Source organism: Melospiza melodia, chromosome 3 (genome assembly GCF_035770615.1).
Source record: "Melospiza melodia melodia isolate bMelMel2 chromosome 3, bMelMel2.pri, whole genome shotgun sequence".
Lineage (NCBI taxonomy): Eukaryota > Metazoa > Chordata > Aves > Passeriformes > Passerellidae > Melospiza > Melospiza melodia.
The window spans coordinates 104805021-104827236 of NC_086196.1; the positions used below are offsets into that span (position 1 = coordinate 104805021).

Consider the following 22216-nt stretch of genomic DNA (forward strand, 5'->3'; position numbering starts at 1 on the left):
CCGCCCCGCGCGGCGCATGCACCGCCCGCGTGCTCGCCCCGCGCGCCTGCGCCGCACGCCCCGATGACGCCGTACGGCGTCATCGGGGCGTGCGGCGCAGGCGCGCGGGGCGACGGTAGTGAAGGGGAGCCACGCCCCCTTTTTCCTGCCCCCGGCCGCTCCATGAGGGCCTGGCGCGCGCTGCGGCGGGCGGCCGCCTCTTCCTCCTCCTCTTCCTCTTCTTTTCCTGCCGACGGGAAGCCTCGTAGGCGGGCATGGGAGACTTCGCTGTCGCCGCTGGAGCGGGTAAGGCGGCTGCTGCCGCCCGAGGAAGCGGCGGCGGTGGCGCGGGGCGCGGCGGCGGCAGTGCCGGAGCCGCCTCAGGCTCGCCCTGAGAAGGAGGAGGAGGTGGCGATGGTTGCCCCCCGTCAAGCGCTGGCTGGTGCGGCGGGTCCGCGCTCCGGCCCTTTCCGCGCCGGGGAGCTGGCGCTGGCGGAGATGCCGAGGAAGAACAACTGGACGCTGAAGGTGCTGTGCCGGCTGGCGGCGGAGGCGGTGCTGAGCAGCCCCGGCGGGCTCCTGCCCCACCGCGACATCATCGGGCAGCTGCCCGGGCAGGTGCTGCGCACGTCGGCCGGGAAGCGGCTGCTGCTGAGGCGGCCCTCGCTGGACGAGTACGTGCTGCTCATGCCGCGGGGAGCCACCATCGCCTACCCCAAGGTACCGCTGGTGGCTGGCAGGTCGCTGGCCGAATCTCACCTTTAATTTCACCTTTAATAATATTAAAGCTTTAATAGTAACGTGCCATTGTTTTCTCGGTCGCAGGATATAAGTGCTCTATTAATGATGATGGATCTCCACCCGGGAGACACCGTGCTGGAAGCTGGCAGCGGGTCTGGTGCTATGAGCTTGTTTCTGTCAAGAGCAGGTGAGAACCTGGCTTTAGACAACACGGTATTTATTTATTTCCTTATCACAACTTGGGGTTTTTTTTTTTTGCCCAGATACTTATGGTTCTCGTGGTCCTTACTGTTCAGCTCATGAAAGCTTTGCTGCAGTTCATGTATATTTTGTTGATTTGAAGGAAAGTTACATCAGCACAGGGACTACAAACCATTCTGACTGTGCTTAGAGGGCCGTAATGTAAATGGTTACTACCAAAGGCCCTGCAGAAAGCTGTTTCAGCCATGCCTCAAGATCACTCAGCTGCAGCTGGTCTTGATATATTGGGCCCAAGTTTCAGGGTCAGCAGTTGCACCTCTCCTTCCTCTCCATCCTTCTGCCTCCTACTGCTATTGCTTGGTTTCTTCTGATCATCTTTGTGAAATAAGCTGGTGTCTGGGGTTTTTAGTTCCATTGGTATTTTGAAGCTAGCATAGGATTATCCTCAAAGCAAACATTGCTGCTTTAGGAGCTAGAAGCTGACTAAACAGCAGATAAACATCAGCACTTCTCTTTCCATTTAGAGAGAGGGAAAGTAGGAGTCCTTAGCTTTCCCCAGCTTGCCCTTCAGGCAGACCCAGAACCCAAAGAGATGGAACACCTGCTGCTGGCTAAGGCAAAATACAGCAGCTGATCTTTCTGCCCTGGGTATTCAGCCTGCTGTGGCCATTTCATACAAGCACACCTGAACTTGCCAATTATTCCTCTCATTTTTCAGTCTTGTCCAACAGTTTTTTTCTAATCACTTTAATTTAGCTGTAAATGGGCCAAGTTGGCAGAATCATTGGCATTACCAGGCTGTTAACCCTATCCAGGGAAAGAGTGCAGTTGTCATGTGCCAGATCAGCTCTGTTTTGAGGAGTGGGAAAAAGGTATGAAATTGCATTGCTATTTTCAAATTTATTGAATTTAAATTGGCCCCAAATACAGCCAGTTTTAGTCACAGCTGAACACACTTTGGTGCTGACACAGAAGGAAATAGATTTGATTTGCTGGTTCCTAGTGGTGGCTGCTTTTGCCCCCATTGAATACACACCAGTGATACCCAACAAGGAAAACAGCTGCTGTGTGGGTAAATGCTGGAATCCAAATCCAATGTCCATGGAATTATTTAATTTCCAAAATTCTTGTTTAATTTAACAGATTTCATTCATCTCTTAATTGTTATTCCTTTTATATTTTACTTTCCATCCTTTCTTTAATAATTCCCAGAAACTGCTGACATGAAACAGGAGAGTTGAGAGAGTGGTATTTGTCATGACTTTAAAATCTTTGAGAACTGGAAAACATGATGTATGCAAATTGTATGTATATTGTAGCTTCACAGTAATGAAGTTTTGCCTAGCTATTTCACCTTTTCCTTATTTTTAAAAAAGCATTTTCAAAAAGTAGAAAATACTTTGAATGAGTAGGGGTAAAACTGACCCCCCCAGTGGGAAGAATTTAATTTTTCTGATGTTTCTAAACTGATAATCTAAGGTAGCAAGGAGTTGGCACTGTGACTCTACAACTGCTTCAGGTGATCAAAGGCAATGTGTTGCAACCTTCTCTTTCTTACCAGCTGGTTCTGGCCTTTGTCTGATGTGGGGTGAGCTGGAGCAAGGGAAAATCCATCCCTTCTTTTACTCAGTTATCTGAATGGATTCACAGTGGGATCACATAGGTGAGGGAAGGGACCTGGTGACTTCAAACTGAAATGGCTTAAAAAGGCACAGAAGTGACCTGGGGAGCTGCTGCTTCCTGACAGCTGCCTGCACCCATTCCAGAGCAGCAAGGAGAGAGAAGTGAGTGGTGGGATAGGCTTGAGGAATTGGAGTAATACAAATATGGAATAATACAGCAGTGCACACCCTGCTGTCTGCCTGCACAGCCTGGAAATGCATCCTGTATGAGAAACAGTGTACATTGGACTCATGGTAAATTTCAGAATAGTAAATTTAGAGTTAATAATTTATTGCTGTTGCAGACAGTAACAGGAAGCTTACACAAACCTGGGTAAATCAAAGAGTACACTGGAAAATGTGCCTGTGTGGCTGAGATCAGTGAGCAGGTTTCTGTGAGCACTGGTGCAGCATTCCCAGCTGGTACCTCTGGTTGCTCTAGCAGAAGGATCTAGCAGGGGCCACAGATGCTCTACTTGTGTTTTGCTGCACGAGTGACTTCAGGAGAACATCTTGGAACAGTCTGTACTACCATAACTGCACTTTATTTCATCTGTGCATTGATGGATTGCTGTCTGTGAAAGAACTGACATGGCACTTTTACTGCATGTTTGTTTGAAATGTAAAGAAAACACAGATTGTTACTGATTGTTTCATGTGTGATAATTTCCCAAAGTGGAGATGGAAAGGTGTGCTTATGTTATAGGCTATGGTTTTTGCTTTTGTTGGGTTTTTTCCCCAAGTCCTTGTAACAGCAGTGTAAAGTGGTGAGTGGAGTGTGTTCTGTTTGTTTGCAGTTGGGCCCAAGGGCCGTGTTCTGAGTTATGAAATCAGAGAGGATCACCATAATTTAGCCAAGAAGAATTACAGGCACTGGCGCTCTGCGTGGAGAATCGGACACACGGACGAGTGGCCAGATAACGTGGAGTTCATTCTGAAGGACATTTCAGCAGCTGCTGCAGAACTGAAATCTGTAACACTTGATGCAGTGAGTGAATCCAAACAACTCCCCCATCTGACACCTGGCTGTTCTCCATCAATGAAAATCTCTAGTCCTCATGCAAGGGATTCCCATATCTAGCGTGAGAAATAACACTCCAGGTCCTCATCAGTGAAAGAAACATTGTAATTTTTTTGTCAGATACAAATGTTTTCAAGGTTCCAGTTACAGGTTGTCAAATGAAAGAATGATAAAGCTGTACAATAGAAATATTACAATTAATTACTGCTGTCTTGTAAGCAAATACCAACTTGCTTTCTTGTAAATTTGAGAAACTGATATTTTTACGAGATACATATTTCAAGCATTAAATTTCAGAAGAATACAGAACCTTATTTATATGCAACTATGTGACCACTTTTCTATCAGCTGTATAGAATGCACAATGTAACTACACCATAATTTAGAGAATGCTGTGGCTTGTTCTCCTGTCCTGCTTCTTTGTATCCAGATTTCCTAAAAGGAGTTTTGCTGAGGAAAATAGGTTGATGTTTACCATTCTTCCCTGTAAAGCTGACAAACTACTTACAACTACTTACTAAATGCTTTAAACAAATAGCAATTTTTAAAATGGTGCAAGAAAAGAAATATAAAACATAGCATAAAAATACCTTTTCAAAAATGTTTTAAATAACAGTTCTGCAGGAAGGATCAGATATTGCATATCCCATTGTTCTACAATCTGGATAGCTTCCTAGCAGAAGATGGATAAATTACCAAAGACAAGAAGTAGTTTTAATCTTGAAATTAGAGCAAGTTAGACATTGTGACCATAATGTGTTCTTTTTATACATTTGAACAATCTTTTTCTTTTTTCATATTTGAGAAGTAGGTATTCAAATGTGTTAGTAAATGTAGTCTTTTAAAAGTTTTTCGTACTGTCAGGATTATGTGATTTAATTACTAGGAGGCTTAACTTCCTACAGACCTACTTAGTTGGCCAAATGCTACTTGCTGTTTTAATAGAAATTCATTTGGAAGTAGAGAGGACTTCATTTTGTGGAAGTGCACCTCAGGTTTTGAGAGGCAGTGATAAAACTGGAGGCTGATTACACACTGCTGTTGTATGCATCTCTTTTCCATAACCTTTTATCACCCCAGCATTGCTGTATGTTACTCTGGCAGAGGTACATATGTTCTCCCAGTGTACATTAATATGTCTTTCTCTTGCAGGTAGTTCTGGACATGCTGGACCCTCAGTGTGCTCTGCCTGTCGTACACCCAAGCCTGAAACAAGGTGGGGTGTGTGCTGTGTACTTGGCAAAGTAAGTATTTCTTTCTGGCACCTTTACTCAGGCATTAGCTGGCCTCAGTACAAAACCAAGCATCTTCTGCAATACACATCCAGCATTAATGAAATGGTTAACAAAGTTGGGATTTTCCCCATGTAACTTTCTTTGGGAGTTGTACTCAGTATAAATTACACTTGGCCAAATCCTTTGGCAACTGCCTGGGGAATGTTCTCATTCTGGTCAGTGAAGTTTGGCCTTTATGGCATCCTCAAAGTAACTGCACTGTTCTCCAATGCAGTAGTCAGGTTGCTCCTTTACCCTAAAACTGAAGGACTCATGTAACCCCAAAGGTAAAGAATCTGCCAAAGTCAGTAAAACTGAAATTTTGTGCTTTGAGTTTTCAAAATACTACTTTATCCTTTGCATTTCTTCAAAAGCATCACACAGGTTATTGACCTTTTAGACAGAATACGGAGCTGCAAGCTTCCCTTTTTGTGTGAAAGGATAATTGAGGTAACTCACAGGAGCTGGTCAGTACTCCCTGCTAAACGCAAGCATAACAAATCAAGCCAAGTGGTGGGAACTCAAGAAAATATTGAAGAACCACCTCAAAATGAGTATGAAGAAATCCATATTCAGGATGAAGCAGTTCTTAAGGAGAGCGAATACAATGGTAAGGACTTCACTGCTGGTGAGATCCCCTATTACTGCACTTTGATGATCCAGTGCTTTTACCTAGGTCAGCTGAGAACAGGCAAGGACACCCTAGAACTTGTCAGGTTTAAAGAAGACTATTAATTGTTATTTAAGTTAAAATATCCTACTAAAAATCTGGGCTAAAAAAATAAATTTCAATCTGCAATAGAGTGACTGCCCTTCTACTACTGTTCTCAAATTTTAGATTCTTAAGAAAATTCAGTTCTTTATACTCACCACAAAGCTGCTTTAGAGGACCCTGATGGATTTAAGGATTCCTTAGGAGAAACAGTGGCCAGTGAGCTCTGTTTTGGAATTATGCTGTTCTGGCAAATCCAAAAATGCTGCCATATATATATATATTATATTTATGTGACAAACGTAAATATATATACTGTATAGATCTGCAAAATGCAAAGAGTTCTGAATATTCTGATAGGTGACAACAAAAAAAAAGAACATATCAGGGAAAAAATATTACATGTACTTTGTCTACTCTAGGCTGCATGTAGGTCTTGTGGGAACAAAATAAAACGAAATGTCCTTCTCACAGAGTCACTCAGTGCTGCTGCTGAAACAAACCACTCAGTGCCTTACATTGCCCGACCATCCCACTGGCAGGAAGCTCATTCAGGTGAGACTTGGAAAAAGTTTATCTTAAATGTTTAGTGGTATTTTTATTTCAAATGACCTTTTTTTTTTTTTTTTTGTATTAGTGTTTGGTATTTTCCTATATCATGAAACCATAAAACTTATAATAATAAAATAATCATTGTGTATTGAAATACTAAAGTAGTAACTTTTGTTTTTTAATTAGCGTTCCTTACCAAGCTGAGAAAGTTTCAACCGCTGCTTTCTTGATGCTGCTGCCTCCTTAGCTGCTAATTTGAATATTGTATCAGAATGAAATAAAACATAACAAAGTAGATGCTACATTTTGCAAGTTGTGTAACTTTTAAACAATGACTGCTCTGATTTCTACCTTACATGAGGTTTGAAACACCAACTGTTATCTCACTACGTAAAGGGAAAAGTTTGAAGTGAATCATCACATCTGGTGTTGTGATGCAGCCCAGGTTGTTCTGCAAATCACAGAATCTGTTTCTGTCTTATCAGGTGCACTTCATTCCCCGTTGCTTGTAAACCAGTCCATAGACTTATCTTGATCCAGGTTGCTGCATGGTTGCCTTTTGCTGGACAGCCTCAGACAGTCTACCAGAAAGGAGAAAAAATTTTAGTAACAAAATGAGGGATCAAAGGCTCTTCTTTGAAATGAATATTTTGCTGGCTTCCAACTATAGGTTTCTTTAAGAACAAAGTTCTTAAAGCATAACTTTAAGAGAAACTGAAATTCACTGAATGTGTTCACTTGATAAAGCTATGCTTATTTCAGCATCAAAACAGTTGTTGACAGGCACAGCTTTGGTTCCCTTCCAGCACTCATGCTGCAAGTTGCCTGCTTCTTTGTGAATGTCACTTCATGTAAAGTATTCTCAAATGGTTCGAGGAAACACAATTTTTTTCTGGCCCTTGTCAGAGATGAGAAGCCAGATCTCTCAAGTAAAAACAGACTTGAAGTCATTTTGGGTCTTCCCAAAATGACTTGAGTAAGTGGTGATGTTTAACACATTAAATTATCAAGTTTTGTTTTGTAAACACCTGACTTGCTTTATATCTCAGGAAATAGTCAAATGCAATTTTTTTCCAAGTTGAGAATCATATTTGTACTAAAGCTGTCAAAAACAGTCTGTAATGGTGAAAATTTGGATATTAATGAGAACACATGCAAATAAAATATACAGAGCTATAAATAACTACCTCTGTATTAGATTAGTATAGTAGGAACTCTGCACTGGTTAATTACAGGAGAGTCTTTGCAGAGCTGAGGCCTTATCCCGATGCCTGAGGAAGTTTACATCTCAAGTGTGTTTAACTTGTAATAATAAATTTAATAATGGGTTGCCCCACAGCTGCTGTATGTAACAGAGGGCCCTAATGCAAAGGCTGAGGATGCCATTGTGAGTAGATTAATGGGCAGAGATTCAATTCTTGCAATAAGATCTTGTTTTCTACTCATATACCCCAGTATAAAACCCCAGTATTTCTTTCTAATACCCCAGTATTAAAACAGTCTTGTAGAAATTGTCAACTAATCAGATACTTAGAGGAAAATGGAAATTGTGATTTAACCTATGTCCAAACCCATACCACAAATGAGCATCCTGGCCTGTCTCAATAAAACATGCTCTCAGCAAGAGCACTTTGACTCACTTTACACATACCAGTATTCTTATTGTTCCAGCCATAAAAAAAATCATTTAAAACAGGACTCTCAGTTTCTTTTAGAATGCAAGAATAGCAACAAATGCCTGAGTAGAGTGGAATGCAGCTGAAATCTAACATAGTAGGTGAACGAAGAGACTCACTGTAAAACAGTTGGTAACTAAAGCATGCAAATATACTGAAATGTGCCCAAAATGTACCATAGTAGGTGAAAGTAACATGAAGAGACTCAATGTAAAGCAGTTGGTAACTAAAGCATGCAAATATACTGAAATACTGAAATAAGCTCAAAATCTACTGTAGTAGGTGAAAGTAACATGAAGAGACTCAATGTAAAGCTGTTGGTGCTTCCAGGAAGTCAAGATACACTATGTGAAAATGAATCCATGAGGGTAAAAGCACAGTTCTGCTGAGGTGTAATAGGGAGGGACAGAGCAGTCCCTGCAGCACTCAGAAGGGCAAGTATGGAAAATTATTCACAGCATTTTCCTATACCATGAAACCCCCACCATACCTTGGGCTTTATGAGAAGGAGAGTCGATGAACATTTTGTCAGTGGCAAAGGCATCCTTTGATTTCTGGGAGGAGTGCAGGTCCATCATCTCCAGCGTGTCAGTGGAGGAGGAGGAGGATGACAATCCCAGCCGTACAAACCTGCCCTTCTTCCCGCACAGCAGGCAGTCTGTGGGGGTGGCACTGGGGCCCCGGGGCAGCTGCACCCGATCCTCGTAACTCCTGAGGGCGCCGCTGTGCTGCACCGAGCGCTCTCGCTGCCAGATGTAGTGTGTTGGAGCGATGGCCATCACCTGTGGGAACAGCAAACACGATGGGGAAACACACAGCTGAAAACTAGATCCAGTTAGGGTATGGCAGGGAATTAACCTAGCTGAAATGGACATCATCTCTCATCTGTCTCACTGTCCTTAGGCAGGGGTAAGTAATCCTGATACAGTCAGGTGTGGAAACATCCCAGCTTCCAGCCCTGTATGTTCACCTGAGTCATCACAAACAGCAGCTCATGTGGGCATGTTGGACACAAGCTGGTCACTTTGGCCAGCTCCAAACATCAGCTGCAGTGTTCATCATCTCTGAAATAACAACGGTGGGAAGCTGGGAGGGTGTGCAAGGAAAAGCATCCTGCACTCGCCTCGTTCCTTGTGCTTTTCCCATGGCATCTAATCCCATCCCCAGAAATGGGCCTCTAGAGTAAATGGGAGATTTTATTTTCCACCATCTGGAAGCAAACATTATGTACTTAGAGTATGACAAGGGTTTTTCCAGATACACACTTCACCTGAAAAGTGAGGAATATATTTTTTTCTCTATAAATTGTAAAGCACACAAAATTATTTCTAAAGTGGATGAAGTGAAACAAATTAAGGTAGATTTTAAATAAAAAAAATATTTGCATGAAGCAAATACTAGTCAATAGAAACTTCAATTTTAACAGTAGTGCAATATAAAATATTCTAGTTTACTTAAAAAACACTGTTTCAAATAATGTATTTTAAATGGAGAAGGAAAAACTATGGAGGATAAATAGACCATTATGTTTTAGCAGCATCTTTTCTTTCCCATGGGTTGTCTGTTTACTTTAGGGAAGAAACTAAATTAGCTGTACAGAGCTAAATTGCAAGCTGGTGTTACTTGTTGTGATTTCAGCATCTACAATATGAAATCTCCCTCCCTACCTCTTCACAGCAGCGTCTGCTTACAATAGCCCTGTAGTCAATTCTACTCCAAAGTTGATCTCTTAACTTTAGGAAATCAGGGAACAGCTTTCTCCAGGCTTTGCCCAAAGCCCATGGGAAAATTTCATACTTTGCTTCTTCATTGTCTTCTTCAACTGTGTTTGCCAGATACCTTTAAATATATATATGTTTATGTTTGTAAACATTATTCAATCTTATAGCACTATATTAGAATGATTTCTAACATAAAGTAACAGCTATGTTGCAGTGGTTCTTTTTTCTAGTATTGTGAGGAAAAAACACTAACAAAATAAAGCCTTCTCTCTGGAATACAGTATTTCTTAATTAGTTCCATATGCATCCTTTGGGTAAAAAAACCCAAGCTTCTATAGAAATTGTTTTACCCTTGAGTTTCCTAAATTAATGGATAAGCAAGAACTAATACATCCTGACATCCTTCTCCAAGCTGGCAAGAGACCCTTCAATAAAATGAACAATTTCTTATTGATGCTTTAAATTCTTTAAATAAGGCTTAAAACTCTCCTGTGAATTCTTAAACTCTTCACTTTTTACTTTATGGAATTTAGCTATTCTTGGAAAATTACATTGCTCATATTAAATTATGAGCAAACAACTAAATACAGGTCTACCTTTAGTTAGAAATGCAAAACTTACTTTTTTAATGTCTCTGTTCTTCCCTTTGTTCACTACCTAGTTACTTTTAGTTTTAAATTGTCTTCTCAGACAACAGGAAAATGTTTATTTCCTCTGGACCCACCTGATACTAAACTCCTGTAAATCACACTTGAAAAATTAGGACTTTTGGTCTCCTCCCCAGTTTTCTCACTTGCTCCTGACCCCAATATTCTCTCTAGTCCCAGTCTCACCAGACTCTCTGTCCTCCTCTAACCTTTTCATTGTTCTGGCCTGGCTTTTCCCCCTTCAGGGGGGTCAGAGGGCTCCCTCCTTCAAGCTCTGTGGGTGTCACCCACAGCACCAGTGACAGCAGAAGGAACAGCCACCTTTGCCCCCTTTGTGTGCAAACCAGAGCATCTGAGAAGCCATGGAACAAAAGATGACCTGAGCACCATAACACTGTAAAAATAAAAAAAAAAATGCAGAACACTCTGCAGGTATAGCCAAATAGAGAGGGTTATGTAGGCCTGGTAAAGCTGGATTACTGATTCCACCACTGTTTCAAAGCATAGGCATTTTACAACTGTTCAAAAAAGTTCAAAGAAATTCTCTAGCAATGTTTTTACAGTTGATTTAAATACATTGACAGAAACTTTAATAACAATTTACTCCTGAGATGCCATGGTGAAATGTTTTGATACAAATGCCCTAAAGGCTGGCAAAGATATGAAATAGGGTTTTATATGAGCACCTGGGAGCCACCTACATGTTGCAGTGTATTGCCCTGAATATATTTCTTGTAATGCTTTAAAAAGCTCCCAGATTCAGTTTGGTGGGCAGAATGCTGCTGTCTGTATCACTGCACAAATGCAAGCAAGCCCTGCCTGCTGCTCAAGCTTGTTCCATCTCAGGAAGAACAGTGACTTTGCACTGTTATGTACAGTATGTAGATTATCACAGAACCTCAGAATGGTCTGGGTGGGAAGGGACGGCCCCCCTGCCACCCCCTAGATCAGGCTGTTTCTATATTCCTCAAGGAAGTCTCATCACCTATTATAGTTATCAGTGTCAGAAAGAAATACAATGCAAAGTTTATTCTAATAAAACCAGATAATTTTAAAGTACTTACAGAGCCACAAAGAAATTGATTCTGGTATGCTCGCTTGGCGTGAAGTTAGCTCTCTTGAAATAAACGAAAGTCATTGCCAAGAGATACTGTTTTAAAATGTAAAATGAAGTATCAATGTGTTACTTAGATACAGTATTTCCTACATCGATTCACACATCTTGCACCAAGATATTTTCATCATTTTTAACAATGAGGAAAGCATGAATTAAGTTTCTTGAAACTTCCACGTGAAACCATTAGAAAAAGATGTTCTGTATTTGCATTAAAGTATCAAGTAATTAAGGGCAGATTTCTCACTCTATGAATGTTCTGTTAACTGAGAAGGAAATACACTTACCTTGTCTGCAATTTCACAGCAACAGTCCATCCAAAGGAAGTCTTGGATTAGATCATCATCTGTAACAAGAGAAAGCTGTAGCATTTCAAACACCAAAACTGTTTGTGTCAGCAGGTATTTATAAATAAATAGCAGATGGTCTTTCATTAAAGCAAATGAAAGAAAAGAAGCTAGACCAGCCAGCAGGGAACAGAGAAACTGCTCCCTACTGCAGTAGGAGAGGTTCAGGTGTGAAAAAAGCTTACATGACAAAAGGAAACAAACTCTACCAGAAAGGCAAGGTGGAAAATCTGATTGCTGCATTTCATCCATTCTCAGTAACAGCAGGTGAAAGTGGAAAAATAACCAGTATTTTTCCTATTTGCATCATTTCTTCCTGCATTACATGCTTCCAGGTGATAGCACACCATTATTTCAGAGGAACTGCTGAGATCCTGCACCTTCATTACCTGGCAGCCTTTATAGGGCAATACTTGCTTATTTTTGGTCAGTGCTTCATTGTCCATGACCATGTACTGCAATTACCAGCAGCTCTTTCTCATTCACTTCTGTATTTAAGGGTCAAATAAAAACCAGCTGTAATCTTCCACTATTACTTAATGTCTTGCTAAATTAAATAAATACAAAACTTCATGTGAAAGAGACACAAATAAAGAAGAGGTGCTCCAACTCCTTAGATCATTCCACTTCTTCCCCCAGAAGTTTATTCCCACAGTGAAGAACACATTTAACAGACAAGGAGTCCTTTTTTTAAGCCTTGTGTAAAACAAGATGCACATTGTTTTACATGTATTTGTTGAAATATAAGAGAAAATAGTAAGGAAAATTATAATAAAATAAAAAGTAGCAAACCACCTTGGTTTCATTTGTAATTTTAAAAAGATACTTTTCATCAATTTGGTAGCCCTTGTATTTTTAACTTAAACATTAAATATTTCTATACCAAACTATAACAACAAAACCTTTTGATAAAGAACTGCCATTACTTTCAATATGAAAAGCACTCTCAAAACTCCTGAGCTCAGAAAACATTCTGTTCAGTCAATTCATTCATATCTCACATTATTAACCTACCAAATAATTTAAAGAAAGATGTCATTTCCTGACGCTGAATAACTAGACATGGTCCCTTTGGACATTTATATTTCTGACTAGGAACCCCTTTTTCACAATTTCCTTGATGGTCTTTAAAAGCAGGTCTCTTTAGTCTAGTAAGTTTTTTTTGCTGATGTGATCTGGATGCACTCGATTTTACATGAACAGTGACAGTGGGAGGTGTCTGACACACCAGATTGTGTTTCATTTCGTTTAGCAAAGGTTCCTGTTAAAGAAATAAGAAGAAATTAACTACAAAATTAGTCAGTTTCGCCACTAGTACATTTCTTTTGTTCACATGAACTTTCAGTAGAACTTCTGTCAGATGATGCAAAATTAATTTCATCAGTACTGATTATCTAAGTTTTGTGCCCTGAGACAGCCAACTAAATCAGAGCTCTTTGATTTAGTTCTAATTTTATAAAGCTTTATTTTTCCCCAGTAGAAGGAGCCTTCAATTTTGCCTTTTTTTATCAACTTTGGAAAATAGGAAAAGATGTGGGAAAAGCTGCTGTTTGTCAGATCCTTGTAGCTCCACACACTTCCTTAAATCTACCAAAAACCCTGTGTTCTCACCCTCCAATTTGTGATTGTGTCTTTTTCTTTTTCTTTTTCTTTTTCTTTTTTTTTATAAGGAATATTAATAGAACTAAGGGAGCAGAACTGTGATTGAGCCATGTTGATAGATTAAAATCAAGTCTTGAGCTCCTAATTGCCCTTGGGAATTAATCTTATCCCTCACGCTGGACATACCCTGAAGGCACAGGCAAGGAAACCAACATACCTGTGGTGTTTGTAACCGCGAAATGTGAGGGGATACCAAAGGGACAGTGAGCAAGGGTATTTTTTGGCGGGATGTATAAATGTATTTAAGCCTTCAGGAGGTCTCCCAGCAGGGGGCTGTCGGAGGCTGGCTCACCGCAGCCTACCTGGCTCCCCAGCTCGCGGGTGCCTGCCGCATGAGCACGGAAGGGCCCTGAGGGGAGGCCGCGCTCTCGGCTCCCGCCGCCACAGCCCAAAGCCGCCCCGTCCCTTCCCTCACGCCTCCGCGCCTCGAGTGGCGCCTCTCGCAGCCAATCAGCGTGCGCGGCGCACCGCTCCAGCCAATCGGATGGCGTGTCGCTCTCTCTTCCCGCCCCTCCTGTTGGCGCCCGGGGCGCGGCAGCCAATGGGAGCGGGGCACGGCGGGGGCACCTCCTGCTCGCCTCGCCGCCAGGTCAGGGCTGCCTGGGGGCTCTGAGAGCGCTCCCTTCCCTTCCCTTCCCTTCCCTTCCCTTCCCTTCCCTTCCCTTCCCTTCCCTTCCCTTCCCTTCCCTTCCCTTCCCTTCCCTTCCCTTCCCTTCCCTTCTCCCTTCTCCCTTCTCCCTTCTCCCTTCTCCCTTCTCCCTTCTCCCTTCTCCCTTCCCTTCTCCCTTCCCTTCTTTTAGAGTAGGCTTAGATTAGATGTTCGGCAGAAATTCTTCACTCTGGGAGTGGTGACAGGGCATAAGTTGCCCAGAGGAGCTGTGGATGCTCCATCCCTGGAAGTGTTCAAGACCAGGCTGGATGGGGCTCTGAGTAACCTGCTCTAGTGGGAAGTGTCCCACCCTGCCCATGGAATGAGATGATGTTTAAGGTCCCTTCCAACCCACATTAATCTGTGATTCTATGATTAAAACATCTCCCCAGATTGATAAACGTCTCCCCAGGAGAGATGGGACACGAAGGAGAAGGGATACCTGACTCTAATGATCATTAAACATAGAGGTGCAGGATGCACTGCTGCTACACAGGCAATTAATGCAATTAGTCTAAGGCAGTCTATTGAGACGTAAGAACAAGAATGAAAAAATCCTTTTGCTAATAAGATTCAGTGTGAAATCTTACTGCTGCCTTTTCTTAGAAGAGCTAAAGATTTATCCTAGGAAGATGGCAAGACATACATCCATTTTCACTGTTTCCCCCTGCTCAGGCCAATTAAAGTGTAAGTGGCCTCATTTGTTATGGTAATGAGGAGAGAGGCCTCTTTACACCTTCCTCATATTCTATTAATAATTTGCTAAATTATTTACGTGCTCTGAGTTAGATTAAGGGAAAGATCATGCCAAGTTTCTGATCAGGGAGAGAGATAAGAAAAATACCAAGTGGTAAATGTAGCAACAACATCTCTGTATGGAACAGACTGAAGGGTGGGGACAATACCAAATACATGGGCAGGGATAAAGTCTGCTTCTTTGAAATTCTCTCTTCTTGGACACATATTCACAGTGAGTGAGTTACCTCACTGTGAGGTAATTGTTCTCTCTCTTTTTTCTTTTGTTTTTTTTTTTTTTTTTTTTTTTGCATATTACTTTTCATCAAGGAATTCAAAGTACTCATCAATTGATAACTGTGTAAAACAAAGGAAGGGCAGGTTACAGAAACTCACACCTAACCATCTTAATCTTTTAAACCAGGAAAAAATATCTTCTTTTTTATTCCCTATTGCAAAACATGAAGCTGCAATGATAATTGTGACATGCATACTTCATTATTCTTTACACCTTTACATCAGTAAAAAGTGACTTACAGTGTCAATCTCTACCCACACAGAGCTTCCTGTAGGTCTTCCACCTCTGAAATAATTTTTGAGCTGGTGGTTCAACAACAAAATATTAAAATGCTTCTTTTTTCACTCAAAAATCTGTCACATTCAAGTCACTGAACAGGAATTGTGACCTTCCAGCAGTGTATTGTCCCCAGCCTGCCAGGACTCAGGTCCTGCTCTGATTCAGAACATTGCACAACACTGGATCAGACCCTTGGGGAAACGGAACCTGTGAGAGGGAGCTGTGAGAATGTCTGGGACTCTGCCTTCCCTCCCGTGCAGGACTCTGCAGCCTGAGATAGAGCTGAGATGGGGATGACTCAAGGATTCAACATGGAAACATTATGGAAAAACATCAACATGGAAATGCTGATCCCTGAACCCAGTGAGAATAAGGAAACAGAACTTTACCTGACTCTATAGTCCAATTAACTGGTTCCCAACTTTGCTTTTTATTAACTACAGTTTTCAGAAGGATGTTGAACAATTAATCCAAGAATACTGGGAAGAATGGATGGAGCTTCTGGACTTCCAAGCCGCTTGTTGGACATCAGGGAGCGCTGTTTCACCACCAGCGATTTGAACCGAGACAATGCAGCGCTTGCTACACGGAATTTCATGCTGTACCTCTTTCCTAACCCTTCCTGTAGGTGTCCTTAAATCAGTTTAGCCACTCTTCATCTCTATATGTAATCACAGTTTGAAACTACATTTTTAATATATACCAATTTTTAGATATATTTATATTATGTATTTGTATTTATATTTCTATTTTTATATTTATTTCTATATGAATTTATAAATAATTTTATATAAATATGTGTATATATTTTTTTATTTGACATAATATTTCTATGACTAAAATGACTAAGACCTGGGCTTGAAAGACCTGGGATTCTTACAAAATCTTATTTCTGTAAAAAACAATAATTTGACATATAAAAATATATAAAATAAAAAATAATAATTTGAAATATACACTGAATAAAAATTTTATATATACACTGGAAAAAAAATATACACTGAAACTCCATTATGAGATATATACTTGTCCAGAATTTGGTCCAAAAAGGCAGCTGCAGAGCAGTTTGATTCCTTTAAATAAAAAAAGGACTTAAAGTTTTTTCAGTGAATGCGTTGTTTACAGATAGATCAGGAAGCATCACTGAGGAAAAACACAGGGATAGTATTTTTATAAATTACATTTAGGATATAGATACTTTTTTTTCAGATTTTTATATTTTTGAAATGTCTTTGGCCTCTGATATCCTTTTCAGTGAACTTTTTTTTTTTCCTTAAGAAAGATAATACAGGTAAAACACCTGGTATTTCTTTTCAAACAAAATCATGAAGAACTACCATTGATTCTTGTAAATAAAGATCATTATTCCAAATAAAATATGTATTTTTCAGTTAGAGACTTTTCCTACTTCCTTCAGAGTGTGAAATAAGGAAAAAACCTCTCTTTCCTGTAGAGATGACTGCTGATCCTGCTGGGGGAACCTGCCTGGCCTCTCAGTCAAATACATTTTAAAGGAAATGCTCATGGATTGAGAGCTCCATTCCCAAAGACCCATTGTGAAAATGAAACACACATCTAAAAAGCAAATTTTGGACATGAGGTTAATTCTTTCAGAGTAAAGGGTGTAGCAAGTAACAGGATTAAAGGGGAACAGATGAACCACCTGAACCCACATCTGTCACCAGAAACCTGTTTCATATGTGGGAAGAGAAAGGAAGGATTCAGATGAGTTGTGAGAAACATTTTTAGGGCATCAAGACCAAGACTAAGTATAACAGACTGAGCACATTTTACCAGTTTGCTACTGGAGCAAGTAAGCAAGGATTCTGGAAAGGTACCTTGCAGTTAAATCCTAGTTTTTGACAAACTTACAATATGATTAAAATTAAAAATAGTTCAGTGCCACTTAAGTATATGTCACTGATGGATTAATGGGCAGGGAAATTGTTTCCTGTTTGTTTACTAGAAAAGAACATCTGAGCATACAGCAGTGTTGTCTAACATTTAAGTACCAGAACAGCTGTAGTTATTCTCAGCTACTGAGAAATTCAGGAGCAGCTCTAAGGAAAAAATGATTTGTAAATTATGCAGTGCACAAGGAGAGTGGTGACTAGGCCAACAGAGCCAGTGGTAAAGGAAAGTGGAGGCTGCCAGCAAACACAGTGCATGTTTAAACATGCTGCTCCTGCATACTGCAAAACAGCCAAGCTGCAAATCTCCATAAATCTCCAGGGACATAAGTTTGAACTTGTTCATTCCTACTGTAAATAGACTGATACATCCTGTAAGAACTTAACTAATTCCAAGCAGACAGGGGAAGCCTTTAAGATTTAAGGATTGGCATCTATATGCTGGTTGTAATTGAAACAAAGTAGTCTTACCTGAAAATTTCCAATTTCTCTGTAAAACTAAATAGATTATATAGGATTATATAGACTACATTAGGTCTTCACCATCATGTCACAAAAGATGAATGATACCTCTCAACATCAGTAACTCAAAACTAGCCATGCATATTTTACATTACAGGGAAAGGAGATGACCTGTAGTGTTTTCCTTTAGATGTTTCTGAACCTTCTGACATCATCCACCACATTCTAAGTATTTTTTAGCCACTGAAGATTGCATTTTGGATTTGCAAGTATTTAATAACCATGGCTATTTTTGTTACCCATGTTGTTTCTTCATGCTGAATTGCGCAAAGAGCTTTAATAAACAGGACTCCTCTCTACCTCCATGGCCCTGGAGCCATTTGTTCCAGCTGCCAGGAGCAGGAGGCTTCCTGAGAGGCAGGTGCAGGAGCCAGGAGCCCATGGAGACAGGTGCAGGAGCAAGGAGCAGGTGTGTGCAGCTGAGCCCAAGGCACTGCCCTTGTGCATGCGCAGAGGGGCTGGGTTGCCTACGTTCACACTGCAAAATGGGAACTTTCCACCTCTTCCTTGGCTCCTCTTTCCTCCCAGAAACAACTAACAAACACCAGACTTCGAAAATCTCCCAGCTGAAAAGGTAGCTGGACACAGAAAGTTTCAAGAATTTGATGTAAGAAATCTTTTTTATAAAATGGCGTCCGCTAAAAAGTGTTTCATTCCACCTGGAAATTAACAGAAATGCTTTGCCTCACTGATGTAATGTTTAGGTACACATTAATACACTAAACTACAAAACATCCAAGGAACCCATTATCCAGGAAATATATCTTATGTTATTATCTACGGACATCAAAAGTAGAAAAACATCGGTGCTTTCAAAATAAGATCCTAATCCTTTTCCTGAAGGCAGGTTTCCTAAATAATGGCTGTTTGAATGGCTAAAGAATAGGTGGGAACGTTCAAAGGTTTAGCTAGCTGGCTTATGAATCTATAACTGGGCAAAATGTGTAAATTTCATCTAATCTTTCTCATCTTGTTTTCCAGTTTCAAAGTTTACTGGTCACATAGGTCACGAACTCTTTCAGACGCAGTATCTATTTATTCTCTGGTTTTATACTGTTGAACACAATTGAATCTTTGCCCATGACCCTTATAATATGAAACAATAGTGGTGATTAAGACAGGACAATTTTTCTGTTGTCAAGAGCTGTATTTGTGTGGCATGACATTCAGAAGACTCACCCCATGAAAGGATTAATCAAAAGTAGTGTAAGCTGTAGTTTTTGAAGCAAGAGGAAATTGTTTTCATAGGCAAACAATTTGGCTCCCATGCTCTGCGCTGCTAGGAAAGGAGCAGCATCAAGTTCAGTAGTGGGAAGGCAGAACTTCAAGGACAGCCCTTTAGAGACTCAAACCAGACAAGTTAAAATGTGACCTGGAAAAAGTCCAGGATTTGCTTTTTTTACCTCCCTTCCAATGGTCCAGGCTCCACACAGTTAAATTAGAACTGCCACAGTTTGTTAAACATTGAATGCCCCTCCCAAGTAGCAATAGGGTCTATAATTACTCCACAACAGGTCAAAAAGCTTTCTTGTTTCACCAAGTTCAGTAATCACAGGTTGTAAAAGTTCCCTCGCTCCGAGCTTGAAGCAATAAAGTGACTAGTACAAGGACTGTAAATTAAAGTGCACAGAGAAACAGATGAACTTTGGTAACAGCTTTTGCTAACTGGAAAAAAATAAGGGAAACTCACGAACTGGGAAAGTAGTCACAACACAAAAGCAATTTATTTCAGTGAGGAACAAAAAAAGCAAAACACCAATGACATGCCCAGCTCTTTGAGCCCCACTCTCTGCTCTCCATTGTGTCGGTGCTTGTGGGATGAGATTTTCTGCCCAGCTCATGGGTGTATTTATTCACCTTTGCTTGGGGTATGACTGTGCACACAAATTAGAGTGAGGCAAGAGTGGGTGGGGATTTACAGCATGTTAACTGCTCCCTGGAAACTGCCTGCTGTGTGCATGCTGTGACCCTGTTTCCATTGAGGAGTGCATGGCTTCTGCTCCCTGCCAGGCACAGCCCTGTATGTGGGCTCCTACTGGGGGTTACCCAACAAACTCTAAGTCCATGCCTTCACTACCCCATGGCAGCCTGCACAAGCCCAGCACAAGCAAATTCAGTGGCAGGCAGGTTTTATGGCAGCAGAACTCAGTGTGCCTTCTGATAACACCACCCTGAGGGACAGGACAACTGTCTGTGCAAACATTTGCTTCAGTTCTGCCTACAGCCCACAGATGTTGTCACACAGCAAAGCACGGTACAAACTGCTTGGGACCATCTCAATTTTCAACAAGTGTTTTGGCAAAGTTTCGTCTCTATCTTCTTTCACAGAGGGAAAAAAATAAAGGATCTTAGATATCAAACTGTAATAATTTTAATGTAAAAAGAGCTTCTTTTACTACAGCTTGTGATCTCGTGTTTTCCCCTGAGCCGTTTCCAAACACTACAAACTTGAGGAATTGGGCACAGTATGAAATTAGGTTTGCCTCGCTGCTGTGCATTAGTCTGGGTGAGGAGTTATTACAATTTTTACCTCTAATGCTGTTTATTTTGAGCAGTTTTGAATGCTGACAAAAGATGTTCTAAAAATGCTGTCAGTATTAAAGCCATGAAAATGAATTTTCAGGTATGAGGGTGACAAACCTGTTACTGGCCCCACCCTCTGCAGTTAAGACTAAGCCCTGGCAGAGAGGTGAGGATGCCACAACGTATCAGACATGTTGGTTTCTATAATCCTCAAAGACACAAATAGAACATACATTAATTGCATGAGCATTTCTCTCCTGTGGCTACACCCTGTCTAGTTTTGTGAACCACTGAACCAACAGCCCTGTACCTCTCAGCAGCTACTCTTACTTTCTAAGGTCTCCAGCCTTGTAGAGACCCAAGCTGTGGGGTTCTGGAGCTGAGGACAGCTTTGTCAGGGTCGCCACTGCCTCTGAACTAATTTCCTTCTTCAGTGTGCATGACAGTCTTGTCAAAATGCACAAACACTGTGTTATTATTAAAAAAATAAGTCATGATCTAGAAACAGACCAAAAAGACCCAAACGTAAAATAGCTTCATTTTTTTTCATTTTTTTTTTCTGGTTTTTTTGTTTGTTTTGGGTTTTTTTGTTTTGGTTTGGTTTTTTCTTTTTTTTTTTTTTTTTTTTTACGGTGTTTGGAAGTAGTTTAACAGTCTAACAGAAAGGCGTGACTGCTCTTTTTTTTTTTTTTTTTTTTTTTCTTGGCTCTATACTTGACCACCTCCATACAGACAAGACATTTAACTTCTCCAGGACTCCAAATGTTCTCGTTATTCAAATTCAAATCCGTGTAACAAGGCTTACCTGTTTACTAGTGGTTTTCAAAAGGTAGGAAAAGTAAAATAGCAATAGAAGCAGCAGTTTTATTACAGTCCTTTGAGCAGCAACATGTGTCAATTTATAACAACATGGAATCTTCAGAAAAACACACAATGCATAAGGTACTGTACATGATTTCTCAATATTGTCCTCTTCCTACAGTTCTTTCAAGGTTTCATTCTATGCAGATGATGAGGTCTGACAAAAAAAAAAAAAAAAGTTGAATGCAAGCATTCTGAAGCTGTCCTAATAAAAAGTTCCTAAGCAAGTCTGTAATATAATGACATGTGTAGCAATGTCTGCTGTCCAAAATACCTGTTGGCACTTTTGAGCATCAGTGTTTCTGGTTGTTTCTACCTTTGCCAGCCGTAACCAGTTAAAATTCATGAATTTTCCAAAGCCAATAATTTTGTTCGAAAAAGACTAACAAGACTGTGCTTCCCAATTTGGTGTCATCCATGGCCTATTTTCTAGGGATGAGACTCTGGTTATCTTTGGGAGGGTACACCCAAAACCAATCAGGTTTGCAGCCTCTGAAGAATCTCAGACCGGATTGCCAAACACCCCAGTGGCATTGATCACGCTGTGGCCACTCATCTCTGCGATCTGCTGATCACAGTGCATGTCACAGCCCCACCTTGCATGTTTCCTGATGCCTCGGGAGTGACTCACACACCCTTTCGACTTTCCCTGAAAGGAGATTCTGTCGCTTTTCTGTGCCTGGGGAGTTTCAGAGACCCCACTTACCTAATTTCTAGTGAAGACCTGGAAATGACCTCACCTCATAGCCCAGTATCACATTAATTCTCACTGGCTTCAGAAAGAGCTGGATTTATTTCCTTGGATCTGATTCCAAATTCACTGAAGTCAATAGAAAACCTCCCCCTGGAGTCAATGCCTCTTGAGTATTTTAGTGAACTAATACTTCATTCTCCAAACAGATCAGGATCCAATGTAAATTACAAAGCAAAAGTAGAAAAATACAGATCACTTGGGTTTTCCTAATGTAAGCTTACATACTTTTTGTATGTAGAGTTTAGTGACCAAAACATTTTTTCTTTTTGCTATAAAGTAGAGCCAATAAAGTGTTCTTAGCATTTAAATTATAATTTGTCTGAGCTGTAATTATGCTTTAGTAAGAGAAAGCCACAATGAGCCTACACTGCACTGCC

At 40.7% G+C, this 22216-nt stretch overlaps 2 protein-coding genes across 2 annotated transcripts; one reads left to right on the plus strand and one right to left on the minus strand.

Moving 5' to 3' along the window:
• The first annotated feature begins 127 nt into the window (after window positions 1-127).
• Window positions 128-6443, plus strand: TRMT61B (tRNA methyltransferase 61B). The gene is made up of 7 exons (XM_063152454.1): window positions 128-699; window positions 805-907; window positions 3380-3570; window positions 4756-4847; window positions 5252-5487; window positions 6064-6144; window positions 6328-6443. The coding sequence occupies exons 1-7, from the start codon at window positions 163-165 to the stop codon at window positions 6369-6371; spliced, it is 1284 nt and encodes a 427-aa protein (XP_063008524.1). The 5' UTR covers window positions 128-162; the 3' UTR covers window positions 6372-6443.
• A 190-nt stretch (window positions 6444-6633) lies between these two features.
• On the minus strand, window positions 6634-12889 carry SPDYA (speedy/RINGO cell cycle regulator family member A). The gene is made up of 6 exons (XM_063152455.1): window positions 12661-12889; window positions 11587-11645; window positions 11250-11335; window positions 9485-9656; window positions 8308-8599; window positions 6634-6722 (listed from the first exon to the last, which is right to left on the minus strand). The coding sequence occupies exons 1-6, from the start codon at window positions 12887-12889 to the stop codon at window positions 6634-6636; spliced, it is 927 nt and encodes a 308-aa protein (XP_063008525.1).
• Between the last annotated feature and the right edge of the window lie 9327 nt (window positions 12890-22216).

Bases quoted from the DNA above. Each gene is read 5' to 3' on its own strand.
- TRMT61B (XM_063152454.1), top strand. From the start codon at position 163: ATGAGGGCCTGGCGCGCGCTGCGGCGGGCGGCCGCCTCTTCCTCCTCC. The intron at 908-3,379 runs GTGAGAACCTGG...GTTTGTTTGCAG, and splicing joins CTTGTTTCTGTCAAGAGCAG to TTGGGCCCAAGGGCCGTGTT. The intron at 5,488-6,063 runs GTAAGGACTTCA...TCCTTCTCACAG, and splicing joins TAAGGAGAGCGAATACAATG to AGTCACTCAGTGCTGCTGCT.
- SPDYA (XM_063152455.1), bottom strand. From the start codon at position 12,889: ATGAAACACAATCTGGTGTGTCAGACACCTCCCACTGTCACTGTTCAT. The intron at 9,657-11,249 runs GTAAGTACTTTA...ATATATTTAAAG, and splicing joins ATCAATTTCTTTGTGGCTCT to GTATCTGGCAAACACAGTTG. The intron at 8,600-9,484 runs GTAGGGAGGGAG...CTGTTCCCACAG, and splicing joins GCAGACGCTGCTGTGAAGAG to GTGATGGCCATCGCTCCAAC.